The 21,340-nt window shown below is 45.4% G+C and overlaps 1 protein-coding gene across 1 annotated transcript in view; it reads right to left on the bottom strand.

Moving 5' to 3' along the window:
- The window catches only part of FER1L6 (fer-1 like family member 6), a 755,805-nt gene that overhangs the window by 257,641 nt on the left and 476,824 nt on the right, over positions 1-21,340 (bottom strand). Inside the window, exon 14 of the mRNA XM_086966191.1 lies at positions 1,787-1,907. Coding sequence (XP_086822317.1) covers positions 1,787-1,907 — 121 coding nt within the window. The remainder of the gene's footprint in view (positions 1-1,786; positions 1,908-21,340) is intronic.

Below are 21,340 nucleotides of genomic sequence, written 5' to 3'. Positions count from 1 at the left end.
CCTGAGGGAGACACCCTAGGCAGACGCTGCCAATGCTCAGTGAGTAGGCCTGCAGTACCGCGAGGCACCACAGCATGGAAAAGACCCTTCCGGGCCTGACACTCACCGCCGATGTCTTCTGTTGCTGAGCACACCGCCAACTGAACATGCCCCTGCTGCTCTGGAGAGACATGTGGGCAGGTGCAGGGGGCAGCGGCTGAGATCGCAGTGCCGGTCCACGTTCGCTTCAGTGGCAGCAGCCAGGGGCGGCCTTAGGCATGTGCAAGCTGTGCACCTGCACAGGGCCACCAAACCCCAATGGCCACCACGCCAATATATATCTCTAATATAATAATCCTCTGAGGATGGATACATATTTGTGTGGCGGCCCCTGGCAGGGATTTTGGCGGCCTCCGGCTCTGTTCCACTTCCAAACACTCTGACCCCCTCTTCCGGGGCCCCTACCTACGCTCTCTGCCCAGGGCCACCATGGGCCTACAGCCGCCTCTGCAGCAGCGCTGGGTCGGTGATGTGAGCCCAGGCTACAAACAGCAACACACCGAGGTGCAGGGCAGGATCTTCACTGCGTGGAGTAGCGGAGCGTCGCAGGTGGGCTCCGCAAGCGCTCTGCTGATTGGTGACCAGGAAGCGGTGCACGCGTGGAGTGCGACCGGCGTCGTCACCAATGTAGCTCGGAGGGGCCACGTGGAGTGAAGGCCTCAGCAGTGCTGAAATAATGGTACGTCACACCAGTGTTACACTGCTGGCTGGAGGACCCCGAGCGGTCTCCGCCATTTATGTATCACCTCGAGTAGAGCGCACCCCGAGGGGTGCATGGATGATTGTGGTGCGATACCTTGTAGTGGAGAGCCTGGGTGGCTCTCTACATTTGTCAGAGTTTCAGGTTAACTATCCAAATTCACTTTATGTGTATTTATTTATAAAGAAGAACAGCCTTAAAACCCAGGTATGGGTCCAGCCCTTCTTACCGTCACTGGACACCTCAAAAGAAGGGCCATTGAGACTTTCCTTCTACCATATCAAACGCTTCCTGTGAATAAATTCAGGCGGCGTACATGGCTTCATCAGCGGTAATGAACGTGTGTGCCTGGAGCCTTTGTTCTGCCTCCATTAACAAACCATGGTTACTCCTTTACTATGCACAATACGACTTTACAACCTCCGAGTTCCAATTGTGCTCACTTCCTTTTGTGACTGGCCGCTTTCCCAGCCGAGAGGGACGTCCATTCATTCTACAGAACAAATGGCATCGCAGTGACAGCCAGTGTTTTCTGTTCAGACAAAAGGCATTAGAATAGCGTTTCATTAACTGTGTTATTTTTCAAAAGCCGTGACTGTTCTGCGAGGAAAACAATATCATTGCCCCGGCAGAATCACTGCGTTGACAGACTTTTATCAGGAGAGGAGACCGTGGTCTTTTAGTGCTTGGCATGGCCGGGCAATTTCTACATTTGTAAAAAGCGGTTACAACGAGGATGGAACAATGACGTGGCATTTAGGGGACCAGCCTTGACGTCCACATTCTAAAGTATGGAGGCACAGAAAATATGTATGCAAGTTGAAGGTTGTAAAATGGAGAAAAATAAAAATATATGAAAATCAACATATTATTTTCTCGCCCATTAGAAGTGCTTGACTCACTGTGGAATGGGAACACTGTAATATCAGTTTTATATGCAAATAGGATTTGATATTCATCTCGCTGTGAGCTCACAGACATTCGTTTCATATCACAGAAGCTGTTCTTGAAACCCCCGCCCCTGAAGGAATAATGAGAAACACTTACAAGGTGGTTTGCTATTTTCTCCAGAATGTTGGAGAAGTAGAGGCGGTAGGTCTGATCCCCCCAGGTGCTTTTGATGTAGACACAAGGCTTCTTTTCGGAGTACGGCAAATAATGGTAGTTTCTGGGGGAGAAGAACGACAGGGTGAATTCTATTTAACCGACTCAAACTCCTGAAACAGCCACTGAATGGGCGCGGCACATACAATACAGCCATATATCCCTTACACAATAAATCAGTCTATAACATACCCTTTTTAATAACACATTTTCACGTTCCTTTGTCTATAATTCTATCTCTTTTCGCACGTTTCAGTGTGCATTCTTTAAAAAAAAAGCTGTACCACACAGCAAAATAACTCGTTTTATCAGTGAATCAACTTCTCCTGCTGTTTGGATCCACTTCACATTTTTGTGTCAAAGACATGAAGGGTGATGTTTCATGGTTTTAACTTCAATGGGTGCATTCTCTTTTCACTAGCATGCCGCACCACCGAGAAGCAGTGTGCTACCTCTGTCCCATGTCAAAGAGCCCTTTGAAGATCTTTCAATATGTGTTCACCTGGGATAGATGGTCATGACATACTGAAGAGCCCCTGAAAGGAACTCTTGGGGTGATGAGGTACTACAACAGGGTTCAACATTCTAAGGCAAAGTTGCGGCTTGTTTGAAAAGTCCAGTGTGGACTGTACAATAAGAACCAGAGGGGGGGGGGGGGGGGGGGGGGGAGATGACAGCGGATCGTGGACATCCAGCACTGCAAAATATCAGCTGGTTTCCCTCTGGATGTAGTATTGTGCTTTATTGTGCATTCCCCACAGTCCTTTGCATACTGCTTTTCTTCATTCACACAATGCTATTCAGCAGGTGTTGTTATAATATCCAGGCCTCACACTGTAATGTTGCCTGTTTAGCTATTTCAGCGGTGATGTTCATTTTGCTGTACTGCAACACTCAAAGAGAAATACTTTGCCTCTGCACCTGCATTATATTATCGTATTACAGACTTAGGCGGAGAGGCAATATTGGTTTCGAGAGGAGCACCAGACAGAGCTGATGTTCAGTCAGTATGCAACCCGAGGGTCACCTGCTGTCACTAATTGCACTCACCTGTAGAGTGATCTCTGTTCTCCAATGGAAGACAGGTCTGAACCGTAAATAAAGAGCAGGGGCTGTCTCATGAGAGGCGACACTGACAGACTACAGAGCCAAATTCCACTTTTTATGCACCTATAGTGTGTAAAATGCAATATTTTAACCTGATATTTGTCTGAGCTAGTATATTATTGCTGGAAATCTGCCTTTTCTCCATGGCGGCCACTGATATTTAGCTTTTTCTACATTGTAATTTTTCTGTTTTTGGAACTCTGTACATTCCCCCCGCCCCGCTAAACTGGATTATAGTACCTGTGCTCTCCCTTTAAACATGGTTAAAATGGTTTATTCTTAATTAACACTTTTAACTTGCTAATATATTCCTAGTATATGTATGGAAAAAGCATTCAGAGTCTTGAAGTTAGAGGACACCTGTGAACCGTGGCACCAATTGCCCAGCCACAGATTGGGTCTACAAAACATGGCTTCAGGCCCCACGGACCACTGCCTGCTCTATCAATAATATAAAACAGAAAAGTTTAATTTTTCTTTTTTAAATTCATCCTGTTTTGGGCTGCATTAAAAAAAAACTATGTTTATTGAAAAAGCAGTCACATACATGGTTGTTTGCCAACCCCAGCAGGACACCATCCCTGTGAGGGCCGGCCATTTCTAATGGGTCGCAAATTGAAACCTGCCTCATGAAAACATAAGGCAAGTCATTTGCGACCCCATTAGGAATTATAAACAGTGTCCTTGACACTGTTATACACTCCATTTTGCGAGTCACAAATTGCGAGTCGTAATTCATTGCAATCTGGGACTCGCAAAATGGAATGGTCGTACATCTGGCTCTAAGTCCCATTGTGCTTTGCGCCTAGAAAGTTTTTAGGCATAAATCTCCCAAAGCTCCAGAGCACAAACCAGCTTCAGGTATCCATCCTTTGGTTCCATAGCGCCAACTACAAATCCACTGGTATCCCACATGGAGTGGATTTTCCTCTTCAAAAAGTGACACACTCCCATTCTACATTGGGCTTAGAAGAAATGTCAACATTTTTCTTCAAGAAAGTGAAACAATCCCTCCCTTTTTGAAGTGGGACGTAGAAATGCTTTTGAACTTTTGGACTTCCAGGCTTTCACCAGGATCAATCAACCTCCTGAGTTTGACCTTGGCTCGATCGAAGTAGGACTGAATTTGCATCTTGGTCCCAGACTACTGCTTCCTTTGGATATCATTGGTTAGTGGGTTTTGGCACTATTTTTACTTCAAAGTTATAAAATCATATCTCCAGCTGCCCTTACTGTATTTTTTTTGTTTTGGTGTCATTTGTTTATTGTGTTTTACTCTATTTGTATAATTCAGTTTGGAATTTCTACTAATTGGTATTTTTACTAATTGCTATCTATTTTGGCACTGCATAGGTACTTTCCACATTACCCTTACGTACACCTGCCTGCTCTGTGCCAAAGTTACCAGGTGTTCAGCTCAAGTTAAGTGAATGACTTTGAGGGTTCACCCTCACAAGAAGTGTTATTGTTCTTTGAGGTGCGCAATCTTCTACCCCGAATAGGAATCCACTTTCTTACAACTATTTTAGACAGCACAGCTCAGAAACAGAAATACCCAACCCCTGCCCACTCTCCGAGCTCTAATGTCTGAAAATTAACCTCTAACAGAGAAATACTAGGTTACATGAATTTGAGTGATACTCATTCAGCCTCCCTTCCCTGGCTGATTGTAGCTCAGAGACCCCCTTCCCCCGGACCCAACAGCATTTTGAAGGGCGAGTGAGACACACAGGCGCCATCCCGGGCAGATTTCGGCCCTAGGACCCAATCTCCCAGTGCCCTCAACCATAACAGGAGGCCCACCCAGGTCATCCACCATACTGTCATTGGGTGCTGTGGAGGGGCCCCCAAAGCCCCTGCAGCCCCAGAAGGCTCCACGCATACAGCGGGTGATGGCATTGCTGAGAGCAGTTACTCCCTGCTGTTAGCAGCATTATTTTTATCTGTTTCTCTGCCCGCTACAATGCGGCAGGCGGTGAGCATTGTTGAAGCTCCCGCCTGCTCTCAGCTGACTTAGTGTTTGCTCTTGCTTTGTGGGAGTTTTGAAAATGCTCTGGGCAAATGAGAGCAAACACAGGTTTCCCTGTCTGCACCTCTGTAGTTAGGGAAACCACTATGTCCCGGAAGTGGGCTCTCCTGAGCATAGCATCTGAGCCAGTCCCGAGGGATGGGGTCCCTGGGACCACTGATGGCTCAGAGAGGGGGCCTCCCCATGTCACAAAATGTTGGTCCTGGGGTGGGCTTTCCAGGGCCTCTCAAGGCTCTGGGAAGGGGATAGTGTGGTCCCCTCCCCTTCTTTAATCGTTTTAGCATGGGGTGGGCTCCCTACGGACGCTGATGTCTTGGGAGTTGGGAAGAAAATACCAAAGGGGGGAGGTAGAGTATAGAGATAGGATTCTCACTCCACGGGCACTGATACTTAAACAAGAAGAATCCTACTCAGAGTGCTGCCCTCAGAGATGGGGGACACTCAGTGTTGTGAAAAATACCCCTCACACACCAACAGGCCCCTTGGTGTCATGCTTCATCATCGGGGTCCTCGCATCCCGCTAGAGGGATGCGGCGTGCTGCGACCGGCGCCTACGCGGGAGCACTGTCAAGGTTGACTATGTGTGGTGTATGTAAAGTGCAAGTGATGGGATACTTAAGGAATGTGAGTGAAGGGTGTGGTGAGAAATTAAAAAGTACCTGGCTAGTGGTTTCTATAAAAAAACTTTATTCGAGACCCCTAGCTGGTGCTATGAAAAAAAGAAGTGCAAAGTGAGGTCAGTTGTCTTTATTATGGACACAACCTCTGGTGTGCGTCGACATGTTTCGGAACTGGTGTTCCTTCTTCAGGACGGGGGCACAACTTCCCAACCCTACTCACGTATTTCTAAGAAAAAAGGTGTTTTCTCTTAAAGTCGAAAAAAGTGAAACTATTTACAGTGAAAAAAGGGAGGCTAGAATGTGCCTACAGCGGTTTTTTGGTTCATGCAGTTGCATGTCCTAAAAAGAAAAAGAAAAGGCGAGTCAGTTTGGTTGCCACAAGGGACTAGCTCAGACAGGTGCAGTCACCTGGAACCCCAAACGGTTAAGTAAACCTGTGAAAAAGAAAGACAGACATAACACACAACATAGATGACACACTGATAGTTTGTAATTGTTCTATAAAGCATACTCATAGTGACTTTTGTGTCCTGCCTCATGAGCATATCCAGAACGCCAGGGTGGGTAGGTGGATCCGTAATCTGTGTGGGTAAAGAGTTGGTTTCAATATTTTTACTCACTGTATGGGTTAGTGCTTGGTAGGTCTCCGAAAGTTTGTCTACTGAATACTCACAGAATCCGCCAGAATAGGCCTCCTTCTACCACCCTACGCTGCTCCGCTGGTAATGTTGAGCGTTTAGGCCTTCGTTATATATTGGCCATCACATGCTGTCTGATTCGTTGATTGGCGGAAATGATGTGTAGACCAAATAAGGAGCGTCCGCCCTTTAGCCTATCATAATCATGGACCTAGTCTCAGAGTAACATGTGTCATTCTGGTCATGTTGGATCCGGTAGTCACTGTTGAGCCGGTTGGGCGCATGTGCGTTAGGTCGCTACTTCTGGGCGCATGGGCTGACGGTGTGGTCTTATGAGATAAGCGCTTTGGTTGGTTACACTATTTTAATAGTGATATGGTGTAAATGACATAAGTACATTTCAATATGAGTCGGTTATTGTGAAACTTGTGATGCGGTGTTTGGGACAACGCATGGGATTGATCAAATGAATGTTTTCCTGGATTTTCAGTAAAACAGAGACTAACCTCACACACCCTTACGATTACAGTTTGGTACGAATCCTTGTTTCTCAAAAAAAGAATTACAGACAAAAATTGTTCAGGTGTTTCAGGTTTTAACCAGACAGGTGGCCCCATGGAATATCATCATTTAGGCCTTCAATGTGGGTGCCCAGATGAAAAACCCACCGTTGTTCTTTTTGGAACAGACCGGTTTCTGATTGTAAACGTTCAATTATGGTCCAACGTAGATCATTGACACAGTGTTGTTGTTCTAGGAAGTGAGATGCCATCTTAGTGGTTGTTTTTTTGCAGCGTATGTTGCTTTTATGTTCTCCTATTCTCACTTTCACAGGTCGGGTGGTCATGCCTATGTACTCATGGCCACATGGGCATGTTATCATGTAGACAACATTTTTTGTGTTACAATTAGAAAATTGTCGTTGTTCCCATGATGTACCGTTTCTGAAAGTTAAGGCCTTGCTTTTTTGAGTTAGATGGCAACTACTGCAATCTCCACATGGGAAGTGTCCTTGAACTCCAATGGTGCCTGTCTGCCAGTTGGATTCTGACGGGGTCTTGTATGTACCAGTATGTCTTTGATATTTCTGCCCCTGCGATGTGCATACATTGGTTTTTCGAAATCCAAGTTTCCACAGTTCAGTATCCTCCAATGTTTGTTTATCACTTTCGATACTTCGTTGGACATGGTTGTGTAGGTCGTGACACATATTGGTCTTTTGACCGCTCCTTTGTCTTGAGGATTGTCTTCAAGGAGTGCATCCCTGTGTTGTTCCTAGCCCGTTTCATTGCCCTGTCAATGGTTCTAACGGGGTATTGTCTTTGTATTAGTTTAGTTTTCAGATCTTTGGCCTGTTTGTGGAATTGATTCAAATCTGTGCAATTTCTTCTGAGACGCAGGAATTGCCCATACGGTAGATTCTCCCTGAGGTGTCTGGGATGGAAATTGTCTTATCGTAATAAGCAGTTCCTGGAGGTGGGTTTAAAATGGGTCGTACTCTTCAGCCTGCCATTCTCCGCGTATATGTTTAAATCCAGAAAAATCATAGACGTGCTGGAGACAGTGCTTGTGAATTTCAGATATCTGTTTTGGTTGTTGAGCCATGTCACAAAATTGGAAGCACTGTCCAGATCGCCATCCCAAATGATGAAATTATCGTCTATATACCTTTTCCAGGTATTGATCTGGGAGTGGTATGGGTTGTCTGTATGTAGGGTTCTGTGTTGTTCCAGGTGGTGAACATACAGACCAGCCAGACTCGGAGCAAATGTACTACCCATGCTCGTTCCATGGGTCTGTAAGTATAGGGTCTGGTTGTATTGGAAGAAATTTTCTTTCAAGGCCATGGAGATACATTCCAGGACCACATTTCTCGGGGTTTGGTATTTCCATATATTGCTGAAGAGTACTTCCTCTATGATTTGCATTGTTTCATCATGAGGAAGGCTGGTATATAAGCTCTCTACGTCGAGGCTTAGTAGGAGCTGTTTTGATGGGTCAAATTCCTTGTCTTCCAGTAGTTGTAAAACTGCCTTGGTGTCTTTCAGATAGGTGTTAGTGGATTGTACCAAGGGACGGAGAAATGCATCCGCAAATTTTGATAGGGGCTCCAGAATGGATCCAATCCCAGAGACGATCGGTCTCCCAGGTGGGTTGTTCATGTTTTTATGTATTTTGGGGATGCAGTAGAAGTATGGTATTCGCGGTGTTGGTTGTTGTAAAAACTCAGCCTCTTTTTTGCTTAGCCAGTCATGGGCTAAACTTTCCTCCACCATGCCCCCAATCCTGATGCATAGTTTTTCAGTTGGGTCATCCTTCAGAATTTTGTAGTTGCGTTCATCTGATAGTAAACGTTTGCACTCCATATCATAAGCCTCGAGGGTTTGTACTACGATAGCGCCCCCTTTATCCGCTGGTTTGATAACAAGTTCACTGTTGTTTGTTAGTTCCCTTAGGGCTTGTTGTTCATCACCACTAGTGTTGTGGAAAGGGTTCTTCTCTTTCATGTTGAGTTGGTTGACCTCAGTGATGACCGCTTTTTCAAATGTCAGGATTTCTACTGGTATTGTAGAATCCGGTGGGGTGAAGGTTGATTTCAATTTTAAACCAGTATCAGTTTTATCCTCAGGCGGTGGTTTGTCTTTAAAGAAAGCTTGTAGTTTCAGTTTCCGAAAAAACTCTTGCAGTTCCATGTTGAGTCTGAAGATATCTGGTTTTTGAGTCGGTACAAACCCTAGTCCTTTGTTCAATACACTTGTCTGTGTTGTTGTCAGTGTCAATGGTGTGATATTGACAACTAGGTCCCTCTCTTGCTTGTCGATGGCTGGTTTGGGAGGGACCCGGTCATGCTCCTGGTTGTACGGGCGTTGGGCTGGTCCTGATCCTCCCAAGCCACGGTGTTGCCTTTCCGGTTCCTTCCTCGTGTGGTCTGGCGTGTGCCTAAAAAGGCTGTTGTTGGCCTCCATAAGGCTGTTGTTGACCATAGTAACCTTCGTTGTATTCCGGGTTCCATTGTGGGTAACCCAGTGCTCCTGGTGGTGGCCCAAATTGAAAAGGGTTGAATTGTGGTGGACCTAAGTATTGTGGATATTGGGTTTGTGGTTGGTAACCCCTCCATCCCCTTTGTCTGGGGAATTGCTGATTCCTTTGTCTCCATCCTCCTCTGCATTGTCTGGATCCTCTATTGGTACTTGAATTCGATCCTGAGGAGCTGTTATCCGAGACGTCACTATCCGCGTCACTGTAGGTGCTCTTGGAGACATAATCCGCTTTTGTATATGGATATGCATTTTCGGGTGTAAATTTAGCCACATCCTTGGCGAGTTTGTTCGTTTTGCTCTGTTTCAAGGTGAATTCGAAATCTGTCATTTGTTGGTTCAACTCCTCCAGTCTGGTTTTCAACTCTTCTGGAGGAATGTGCGTGTTGAGTTGGACCTCTATTTTGTTAATTTCAATTTTGAGTTCCTGAGTTACTCTGGCAGCAGTTTTGACTATTAGTACTAGCCAGTCTCTTGAGCAGTGCCAGGATATCAATGACCACTCCTTTTTAAAAATCAAGTCATTTTGAAAAATGAGTGGTTCGTTTTTAACAATTAGGCCTGGTGGTGCCATTTTGTTGCGAAGATACTCGGTCATGAACAGGCCGTGAAGGGCTGCTTTTATTTGGCTGCGTCTTAAGTTGAGTAACTCATTCCAATCGTTAGAGTGTGGACCAGTTTCCCGGTTGCTTAGGCCTTCAAAAAGGTTGGTGTCTGATAGAATCTTGTCAATTTCGTCCTCTGCAAAGGTGAGGCCGTGTTCGTCTTCCATTTTGAAAGGACCGCTGGCTTGTTTTAACTATGACGTGTGTCTCTCTATGTGTGTGTGGTATGGTTGGAGAATTGACTCCCGCAGCTCTGGGCTGCCTAGAACAGAAAATACCAAAGGGGGGAGGTAGAGTATAGAGATAGGATTCTCACTCCACGGGCACTGATATTTAAACAAGAAGAATCCTACTCAGAGTGCTGCCCTCAGAGATGGGGGACACTCAGTGTTGTGAAAAATACCCCTCACACACCAACAGGCCCCTTGGTGTCATGCTTCATCAAACTATCAGTGTGTCATCTATGTTGTGTGTTATGTCTGTCTTTCTTTTTCACAGGTTTACTTAACCGTTTGGGGTTCCAGGTGACTGCACCTGTCCGAGCTAGTCCCTTGTGGCAACCAAACTGACTCGCCTTTTCTTTTTCTTTTTAGGACATGCAACTGCATGAACCAAAAAACCGCTGTAGGCACATTCTAGCCTCCCTTTTTTCACTGTAAATAGTTTCACTTTTTTCGACTTTAAGAGAAAACACCTTTTTTCTTAGAAATACGTGAGTAGGGTTGGGAAGTTGTGCCCCCGTCCTGAAGAAGGAACACCAGTTCCGAAACATGTCGACGCACACCAGAGGTTGTGTCCATAATAAAGACAACTGACCTCACTTTGCACTTCTTTTTAATAGCACCAGCTAGGGGTCTCGATTAAAGTTTTTTCATAGAACCCACTAGCCAGGTACTTTTTAATTTCTCACCACACCCTTCACTCACATTCCTTAAGTATCCCATCACTTGCACTTTACACACACCACACATAGTCAACCTTGACAGTGCTCCCGCGTAGTCGCCAGTCGCAGCACGCCGCATCCCTCTAGCGGGATGCGAGGACCCCGATGATGAAGCATGACACCAAGGGGCCTGTTGGTGTGTGAGGGGTATTTTTCACAACACTGAGTGTTCCCCATCTCTGAGGGCAGCACTCTGAGTAGGATTCTTCTTGTTTAAGTATCAGTGCCCGTGGAGTGAGAATCCTCTCTCTATACTCTACCTCCCCCCTTTGGTATTTTCTGTTCTAGGCAGCGCAGAGCTGCGGGAGTCAATTCTCCAACCATACCACACACACATAGAGAGACACACGTCATAGTTAAAACAAGCCAGCGGTCCTTTCAAAATGGAAGACAAACACGACCTCACCTTTGTAGAATTGACAAGATTCTATCAGACACCAACCTTTTTGAAGGCCTAAGCAACCGGGAAACTGGTCCACACACTAACGATTGGAATGAGTTACTCAACTTAAGACGCAGCCAAATAAAAGCAGCCCTTCACGGCCTGTTCATGACCGAGTATCTTCGCAACAAAATGGCACCACCAGGCCTAATTGTTAAAAACGAACCACTCATTTTTCAAAATGACTTGTTTTTTAAAAAGGAGTGGTCATTGATATCCTGGCACTGCTCAAGAGACTGGCTAGTACTAATAGTCAAAACTGCTGTCAGAATAACTCAGGAACTCAAAATTGAAATTAACAAAATAGAGGTCCAACTCAACACGTACATTCCTCCAGAAGAGTTGAAAACCAGACTGGAGGAGTTGAACCAACAAATGACAGATTTCGAATTCACCTTGAAACAGAGCAAAACGAACAAACTCGCCAAGGATGTTGCTAAATTTACACCCGAAAATGCATATCCATATACAAAAGCGGATTATGTCTCCAAGAGCACCTACAGTGACGCGGATAGTGACGTCTCGGATAACGGCTCCTCAGGATCGAATTCAAGTAGCAATAGAGGATCCAGACAACGCAGAGGAGGATGGAGACAAAGGAGACAGCAATTCCCCAGACAAAGGGGATGGAGGGGTTACCAACCACAAACCCAATATCCACAATACTTAGGTCCACCACAATTCAACCCTTTTCAATTTGGGCCACCACCAGGAGCACTGGGTTACCCACAATGGAACCCGGAATACAACGAAGGTTACTATGGTCAACAACAGCCTTATGGAGGCCAACAACAGCCTTTTTTAGGCACACGCCAGACCACACGAGGAAGGAACCGGAAAGGCAACACCGTGGCTTGGGAGGATCAGGACCAGCCCAACGCCCGTACAACCAGGAGCATGACCGGGTCCCTCCCAAACCAGCCATCGACAAGCAAGAGAGGGACCTAGTTGTCAATCTCACACCATTGACACTGACAACAACACATACAAGTGTATTGAACAAAGGACTAGGGTTTGTACCGACTAAAAAACCAGATATCTTCAGACTCAACATGGAACTGCAAGAGTTTTTTCGGAAACTGAAACTACAAGCTTTCTTTAAAGACAAACCACCGCCTGAGGATAAAACTGATACTGGTTTAAAATTGAAATCAACCTTCACCCCACCGGATTCTACAATACCAGTAGAAATCCTGACATTTGAAAAAGCGGTCATCACTGAGGTCAACCAACTCAACATGAAAGAGAAGAACCCTTTCCACAACACTAGTGGTGATGAACAACAAGCCCTAAGGGAACTAACAAACAACAGCAAACTTGTTATCAAACCAGCGGATAAAGGGGGCGCTATCGTACTACAAACCCTCGAGGCTTATGATACGGAGTGCAAAGGTTTACTATCAGATGAACGCAACTACAAAATTCTGAAGGATGACCCAACTGAAAAACTACGCATCAGGAATGGGGGCATGGTGGAGGAAAGTTTAGCCCATGACTGGCTAAGCAAAAAAGAGGCTGAGTTTTTACAACAACCAACACCGCGAATACCATACTTCTACTGCATCCCCAAAATACATAAAAACATGAACAACCCACCTGGGAGACCGATCGTCTCTGGGATTGGATCCATTCTGGAGCCCCTATCAAAATTTGCGGATGCATTTCTCCGTCCCTTGGTACAATCCACTAACACCTATCTGAAAGACACCAAGGCAGTTTTACAACTACTGGAAGACAAGGAATTTGACCCATCAAAACAGCTCCTACTAAGCCTCGACGTAGAGAGCTTATATACCAGCCTTCCTCATGATGAAACAATGCAAATCATAGAGGAAGTACTCTTCAGCAATATATGGAAATACCAAACCCCGAGAAATGTGGTCCTGGAATGTATCTCCATGGCCTTGAAAGAAAATTTCTTCCAATAAAACCAGACCCTATACTTACAGACCCATGGAACGAGCATGGGTAGTACATTTGCTCCGAGTCTGGCTGGTCTGTATGTTCACCACCTGGAACAACACAGAATCCTACATACAGACAACCCATACCACTCCCAGATCAATACCTGGAAAAGGTATATAGACAATATTTTCATCATTTGGGATGGTGATTTGGGCAGTGCTTCCAATTTTGTGACATGGCTCAACAACCAAAACAGATATCTGAAATTCACAAGCACTGTCTCCAGCACGTCTATGATTTTTCTGGATTTAAACATATACGCGGAGAATGGCAGGCTGAAGAGTACGAGCCATTTTAAACCCACCTCCAGGAACTGCTTATTACGATACGACAGTTTCCATCCCAGACACCTCAGGGAGAATCTACCGTATGGGCAATTCCTGCGACTCAGAAGAAATTGCACAGAATTGAATCAATTCCACAAACAGGCCAAAGATCTGAAAACTAAACTAATACAAAGACAATACCCCGTTAGAACCATTGACAGGGCAATGAAACGGGCTAGGAACAATCACAGGGATGCACTCCTTGAAGACAATCCTCAAGACAAAGGAGCGGTCAAAACACCAATATGTGTCACGACCTACACAACCATGTCCAACGAAGTATCGAAAGTGATAAACAAACATTGGAGGATACTGAACTGTGGAAACTTGGATTTCGAAAAACCAATGTATGCACATCGCAGGGGCAGAAATATCAAAGACATACTGGTACATACAAGACCCCGTCAGAATCCAACTGGCAGACAGACTACCATTGGAGTCCAAGGACACTTCCCATGTGGAGATTGCAGTAGTTGCCATCTAACTCAAAAAAGCAAGGCCTTAACTTTCAGAAACGGTACATCATGGGAACAACGACAATTTTTTAATTGTAACACAAAAAATGTTGTCTACATGATAACATGCCCATGTGGCCTTGAGTACATAGGCATGACCACCCGACCTGTGAAAGTGAGAATAGGAGAACATAAAAGCAACATACGCTGCAAAAAAACAACCACTAAGATGGCATCTCACTTCCTAGAACAACAACACTGTGTCAATGATCTACGTTGGACCATAATTGAATGTTTACAATCAGAAACCGGTCTGTTCCAAAAAGAACAACGGTGGGTTTTTCGTCTGGGCACCCACATTGAAGGCCTAAATGATGATATTCCATGGGGCCACCTGTCTGGTTAAAACCTGAAACACCTGAACAATTTTTGTCTGTAATTCTTTTTTTGAGAAACAAGGATTCGTACCAAACTGTAATCGTAAGGGTGTGTGAGGTTAGTCTCTGTTTTACTGAAAATCCAGGAAAACATTCATTTGATCTATCCCATGCGTTGTCCCAAACACCGCATCACAAGTTTCACAATAACCGACTCATATTGAAATGTACTTATGTCATTTACACCATATCACTATAAAAATAGTGTAACCAACCAAAGCTCTTATCTCATAAGACCACACCGTCAGCCCATGCGCCCAGAAGTAGTGACCTAACGCACATGCGCCCAACCGGCTCAACAGTGACTACCGGATCCAACATGACCAGAATGACACATGTTACTCTGAGACTAGGTCCATGATTATGATAGGCTAAAGGGCGGACGCTCCTTATTTGGTCTACGCATCATTTCCGCCAATCAACGAATCAGACAGCATGTGATGGCCAATATATAACGAAGCCCTAAACGCTCAACATTACCAGCGGAGCAGCGTAGGGTGGTAAAAGGAGGCCTATTCTGGCGGATTCTGTGAGTATTCAGTAGACAAACTTTCGGAGACCTACCAAGCACTAACCCATACAGTGAGTAAAATTATTGAAACCAACTCTTTACCCACACAGATTACGGATCCACCTACCCACCCTGGCGTTCTGGATATGCTCATGAGGCAGGACACAAAAGTCACTATGAGTATGCTTTATAGAACAATTACAAACTATCAGTGTGCCATCTATGTTGTGTGTTATGTCTGTCTTTCTTTTTCACAGGTTTACTTAACCGTTTGGGGTTCCAGGTGACTGCACCTGTCCGAGCTAGTCCCTTGTGGCAATCAAACTGACTCGCCTTTTCTTTTTCTTTTTAGGACATGCAACTGCATGAACCAAAAAACCACTGTAGGCACATTCTAGCCTCCCTTTTTTCACTGTAAATAGTTTCACTTTTTTCGACTTTAAGAGAAAACACCTTTTTTCTTAGAAATACGTGAGTAGGGTTGGGAAGTTGTGCCCCCGTCCTGAAGAAGGAACACCAGTTCCGAAACATGTCGACGCACACCAGAGGTTGTGTCCATAATAAAGACAACTGACCTCACTTTGCACTTCTTTTTAATAGCACCAGCTAGGGGTCTCGAATAAAGTTTTTTCATAGAACCCACTAGCCAGGTACTTTTTAATTTCTCACCACACCCTTCACTCACATTCCTTAAGTATCCCATCACTTGCACTTTACACACACCACACATAGTCAACCTTGACAGTGCTCCCGCGTAGTCGCCGGTCGCAGCACGCCGCATCCCTCTAGAGGGATGCGAGGACCCCGATGATGAAGCATGACACCAAGGGGCCTGTTGGTGTGTGAGGGGTATTTTTCACAACACTGAGTGTCCCCCGTCTTGGGAGTTGGGCCACACCCCCTCACCATAAATAATACGTACGGCCAGGAAGTGGGATCCCTGGGGCCCCTAATGGCTAGGGGAGGTGGGCCGCGCATCCCCGCTCACCATGCATAATATGTTCGGACCTGGAGGTGCATCCTCAGAGCCTCTAATGGCTTTGGATGGGGGCAGTGTGACCCCCTCTACCCATTCATAGTATGTTTCAGCCCTTGCGGTGGACTCCCCAGGGTGTTTAATGGCTCGGAAGGGGGTCGATTGTCCCCCCTCCCCATACATAATATGTTCAGCCTGGAGGGGTTCTCCAGAGACTCTCATGGATCCGGTATGAGGGCCACACATCCTCCCTCCCCATAAACATTGTTTTTGGCCCAGGGGTTGGGCTCCTGGGACCCCTGGAGACTTGGTGAGGTGGCACACAGCCCCCTCATTTATGAACACAGCCCTGGAGATAGATTCCCTGGGGATTATAATGAACAAATGCTGCCCGGTCGCCATTTATTTTCCGATCCGACAAGAGTCTTTTCCTGTTGTTTTTATTTTTTGGCCCAGGTGGGTCCCTCTGAAATCACCCATGGGGAGTAGGTGGTCAGGGTATCCTTAGACTGCCCCCATTTAGCTTTCTTTATTTACAACTTCAAGACAGGGGACGTAGTCCCCGAGTCCTGTAATGGCTGACAGCAACATTTTTCTCATGTTGATGGCAGCCAATCAGAGCGCTCGCTCTCACAGGAGAGAGATGGCCCAAGAGAAATATAGCTCCCTGATCACATCAGAGCAGTCTATTTACTGCCAAATATACAATAATTTTTTACCTTGAATTTCTCAAAAACTACTGAATGGATTTACACCAAGTCACAAAAATCACAATCAGTGAAGCAAGATTCAGCCTCCTGCCAAAATTGGTGTAATTCCGTTCAGCATTTTTTGATGTTTCCCTCAGGCCCGGACTGGCCGTAGCGGGCACCGGGCAAAAACCCTGCTGCGCTGCACGGAAGGGGGCCGGCTTTGGGCCCCTGGGGGCCGTTTTTGTTACAGGGCCGTTTTTGCAGCATAGCTGCAAAATAGTGTTTGTTATAAACAAGGGAACCCCATACAATAGAACCTGGGGTAGAGAGATACTTTAAAAGAACAATGGTTCGAGGTAGGCCTTATGAGGTCCTTAGGAGAGAACAAAAGCGAATGTTTAATAAGTCGCTAGGGAGCAATGGTAGTAGGTACAGGTAGGAGTTTTTTATTTTACTCTTCTTGCTTAATGATATACATAAATATTTATACTGTATTGCAGGTGCTCAAGTGAATAGTACGGTGCAGGACGTGACATAAGTGATCAAAGTGAACGGACTGTCACACAACAACAAGGATAAAAACACACAACAATTATGTACAATAGAACAAGTGAAATTCCTTGGGTAGGTCGACGGCGTTTCGATCTATATAACTTTAGATCATCATCAGGACAGATGAGCCTCCTGAAACTTGCTGATGAATTGGGGCAAGGATGGTTATTTGTGCAGTACAGCTGATTGGATGGCGCTGTTTTCCAGAGAATATTGTAGTTAATGAGTAGGGTCTTCCAATGGGGAGATTCAAGTAGCGCTCACTTCTAATTAGGCAAGGGTCCTATTTGAATCAGAAGGGTTTTACCAAGTTAAAACACAATTACTGTGGGAAGGGGTTCCAAGAGCGCATTCGTCGCTATGGCACTATGAAGATATTTCCGCCTGAAATGAATCGTGGCAGTTCGGCGTGGCAGGAAAAGGGGGTCCGAGTACCTCTTTTGCAGTTGCTCACAAAATAGGCCCTGTACAAAATTGGCCGAAAACCAGCCCCGGCAAATAACTCGGCGGCACCTCCAATCCCCTCGAGTGAGGAAGGGGAGCCGGCCGAGCACTTTGCCAGGGCCGGTTGTGGTTCCCAGTCCGGCCCTCGTTTCCCTCAAATGTGCAGACCCACTGATCCCTTTAACGTCTTGTTGTGGGACTTAACTAAATAACCCTAAAAACAGCCTGCACCCCACTGTCGAGGTAGACATGTTATTGTGCAATCTGTCCAGATTACTGATGAAGCTCTGATATTCTGTGGCTGTGGTCTGAATGTGGTACACACAGTGGAATTGTATGGCTAATGTTGTGTTTTTTAGGTTGAGACTGGGCATCGCATGTGCTGCTCTGAGAGGCATGCTGTATTGATTTATGGACTTAAAGCCCTGCCCACTCGCTGCCCTTATTTTTCATTAGTTTGTATCATTGTCTACTGTAAACTGTGGCTTTTCATTGGTCAGTAGGCTTAGTAGTCCCTCCTTAGTGCCACCTTGTCTCATTTTGTAACCTCCCATTAGGACCTCTGAGCACTATTTTCTGAAATAACTCTGTCATGTCTGCTGTTGCATGCAGGACACCCTCGCTCTTAATACCAAACACAATGTAATAGGTGTTGCATTAACAACAGTTTAAGCTATTGGCATTGTAAATGACAATACCTTTTATTTATCTGTTTTGATAATTCACATAAATAAATGGCATTGTCATTTACAAAGCCAATAGCTCAAACTCCCACAAATATGAGACCTATTGCATTGAAAAGGCTTCTTTTATTCGCACACAGGAGCACAATATTGCTTCCTGTGGTTGGACACAGGCCCCAGATGCAGCCTCATTCTCTCTGTTCAGATACTTTAGTTAAACGTGTTAATTCACTGTTCTCCTATTTGTCAAGACAAGTTAACTAAACCTTAGCATATGCAAAATGCACGAAAGGATCATATCTTTTAAAGGTTTTCTAATGGAAGCATATGTTATCTGTTTAAGTATAATAAAAAAACCTTGTCCTGTGTATGTTCGTGGAATTTCTAAGTTGCTGTTCCATCGGAGAGCTGCCAAATAAAAAGCTTTTAATTTGGCAGCTCCGCGGATTCTTCAACTGCGGCTGTCAGCAGAAGCAGAGAAGAACAACATACATCCTGCGGTTTAGTTACACATTTGTGAGTTTGGGGAAAATATATGCTTAATTAGGTGGCGCTCGTGAATTTTTTATTAAACACTACAGAGAGCTTACTTTAAACATTTTTTTGATATCCCTCAGTGGCACCATTTCAGGCAGGCGGTGCTACGGAAGCTGCTCTAACTGCACAGCGGTTGACAGTAGGAGTTATTTCGTGCGCGTCATTGGAGCTTCAGTTACATGGTACAATTCAATAGACCCCCGTGCTTATATTTCAGGACCAGTCTCTCCTAAACTGATGTATTGCATGTGGCAGTTTAACAAAGGCTCCAGTAAATTTTATTTGCTCTAGTTCACTGGTATGTATACTTGCATGGAATGCTGTGTGATCTATGTACATGTGTTGGTCTGTATTGCATAAAGTGACCATTTGGAAGTGGTATTTTAAGGCCTGTCTCTGCCGTAGTTTCGGGCTATCTGGTATCTTAATTAGTTGGAAAACGCAAGCAGCGCCATTTTAGCATCTTAGACGGTGGTCAGTGGTTGTCTGTCAATGGTTGTTAATAGAACGTGCTGTTTTTGGCTGGAAATGTAACAGCATTCGTTGCCATTTCAAAAGCAACTACAGAACACATTAGGATACAACACAGTTCCATAACACAGAGTAAAATAACAACACAACAAAAACATAACAGAGGACAACAAAAACAACAGTCAAAACAAAATGCAAGACAACAACTACGGTATACCAAATCAATACAAAATACAATTATGCAGCACAAAAACAAAACCCATCACCACAAAATGCAACATAACAAATATGTACAAATTTTCTTGTCACACGTGACCACGTCCACAAATCTACTTTCATAATTTGGCATTGAAAGGTGTTTGCAGGTGTTGCTTGGTCTGATGGATGAATGGAGGGGAGGAGTGGGTGCAACAGACTTATGGTGGCTCCGTGTCTCCTCACCAAAAGGGACATAGCCCGATACTGGAGGGCAGGGTGGGCACCCTCTGTGACGACCTGGACTAATAGTACAGACTACTGTACAAAAACTGAGCAATATGTCTACAAATCAAGAGGTTGCCTCAAATAACATAATATGGTTTGAGGCTCTTGGACTGCCTATTCCACTTACTTCGATATATGACTGATACCGTTTCTATACCTGTAATACAGGTGGTAATGGGCTGTGCCAAGCATGCAATACCTTGTTTGACATTTTTCAACGCTTAGGGGCAGATTCACAAGCACCGTCCGCCACTTTTGTGCCACCGTTGCGTCACTACTGTGATGCAGCTGCAGCGTAAAACTATCCCCATCCTGCGACGGATTTACAACGTGACGCATCTAGGGAGATGCGTCACATTGTAAAGCCCAGCGCCACATTAAACCTGCATCAGGTTTAAGGTATGCAGGGTGGGCGTTCCGTCGGAAAAAGCCTAGGAAAAGTGACGCAGTGAAATCTACAAAATTTCACGGAGTCACTTTTCCGACGCCGTAGTGCGTCAAAACCCTGGGCGTGACGCAGCATGTTAGGTATGGGCAGCCCCTGAGCATTGCTGGAGTTGTGTCACGCTTGCGACACGACTTCAGCAATGCGCCGCCCTTACGCCTTCAGATGCGTCGCACATCTGTTTATCCTTGCGCCACGATGCGGCTGAAATGCCAGAAAGCGGTCCTGGGAAGTTTGTTTCCGGTCCCGGGAAGACATGGCTTGGCAGTTCGGGCTGGACTGTTCCCATGAGGCACAGGGTAAGTCTGATTTGCATATAGTCATGTCTGAACTGGGGGTGCAGAGTGGGCTAAAGAACGGTGATGGATTAAACCCAGATCTGTTGACTGGGTGTGAGTGTTTGATTGGTTCTGATGCTCCGTCCATCACCACCCCCTTTTGTACCGCTTTTGGCCACCATAAGTGTGGCAGGGTATGCTCAGAGGTGAGTGAGTCCCTTGCTCACTTTGCCACTGGATTCAAGCAAGCCTGGATGAAGACGGCTGCAATGCCAGAAACCGGTCCTAGGAAGCTTGTTTCTGGTCCAGGGAAGGCATGGCTTGGCAGTACGAGCTGGACTGTTCCCATGAGGCACAGGATCAGACTGATTTGCATATGGCCATGTCTGAACTGAGGTGGCAGAGTGGGCAAAAGAACGGTGATGGATTAAACCTAGATCTGTTGACTGGGTGTGAGTGTTTGATTGGTTCAGATGCTCCGTCCATCACCACCCCCTTTTGTACAGCATTGTCAATGCGGCGCATCTGTGGTGGCACAAGGGTAAACTTGCGTGACGCTTCGTACCTGGCACATCCCTGCCGATATGCAGGGATGTGCCAGTCAATGTAAATCTGCCATTAAATATGTGTAAAATTTTATAGCGTGAAAAAAAGTTGTGTGCAGCAAGCGTGGCCTTACTTACCACCTAGGACATGTAATAGTACTAGTCAAAAATATATTTGTGATCTGACCCGGCGTAAGCATTTTTATTAATTCCAAGTGTCAGGGTGGATATTCCTTTATGGGCAAAAACTACCTAATACATCTGTCTGAATGCAG

Source organism: Lissotriton vulgaris, chromosome 4_1 (genome assembly GCF_964263255.1).
Source record: "Lissotriton vulgaris chromosome 4_1, aLisVul1.2, whole genome shotgun sequence".
Lineage (NCBI taxonomy): Eukaryota > Metazoa > Chordata > Amphibia > Caudata > Salamandridae > Lissotriton > Lissotriton vulgaris.
Note: the sequence above shows the minus strand (reverse complement) of the source record. Positions and strands in the feature narration are given on the sequence as shown.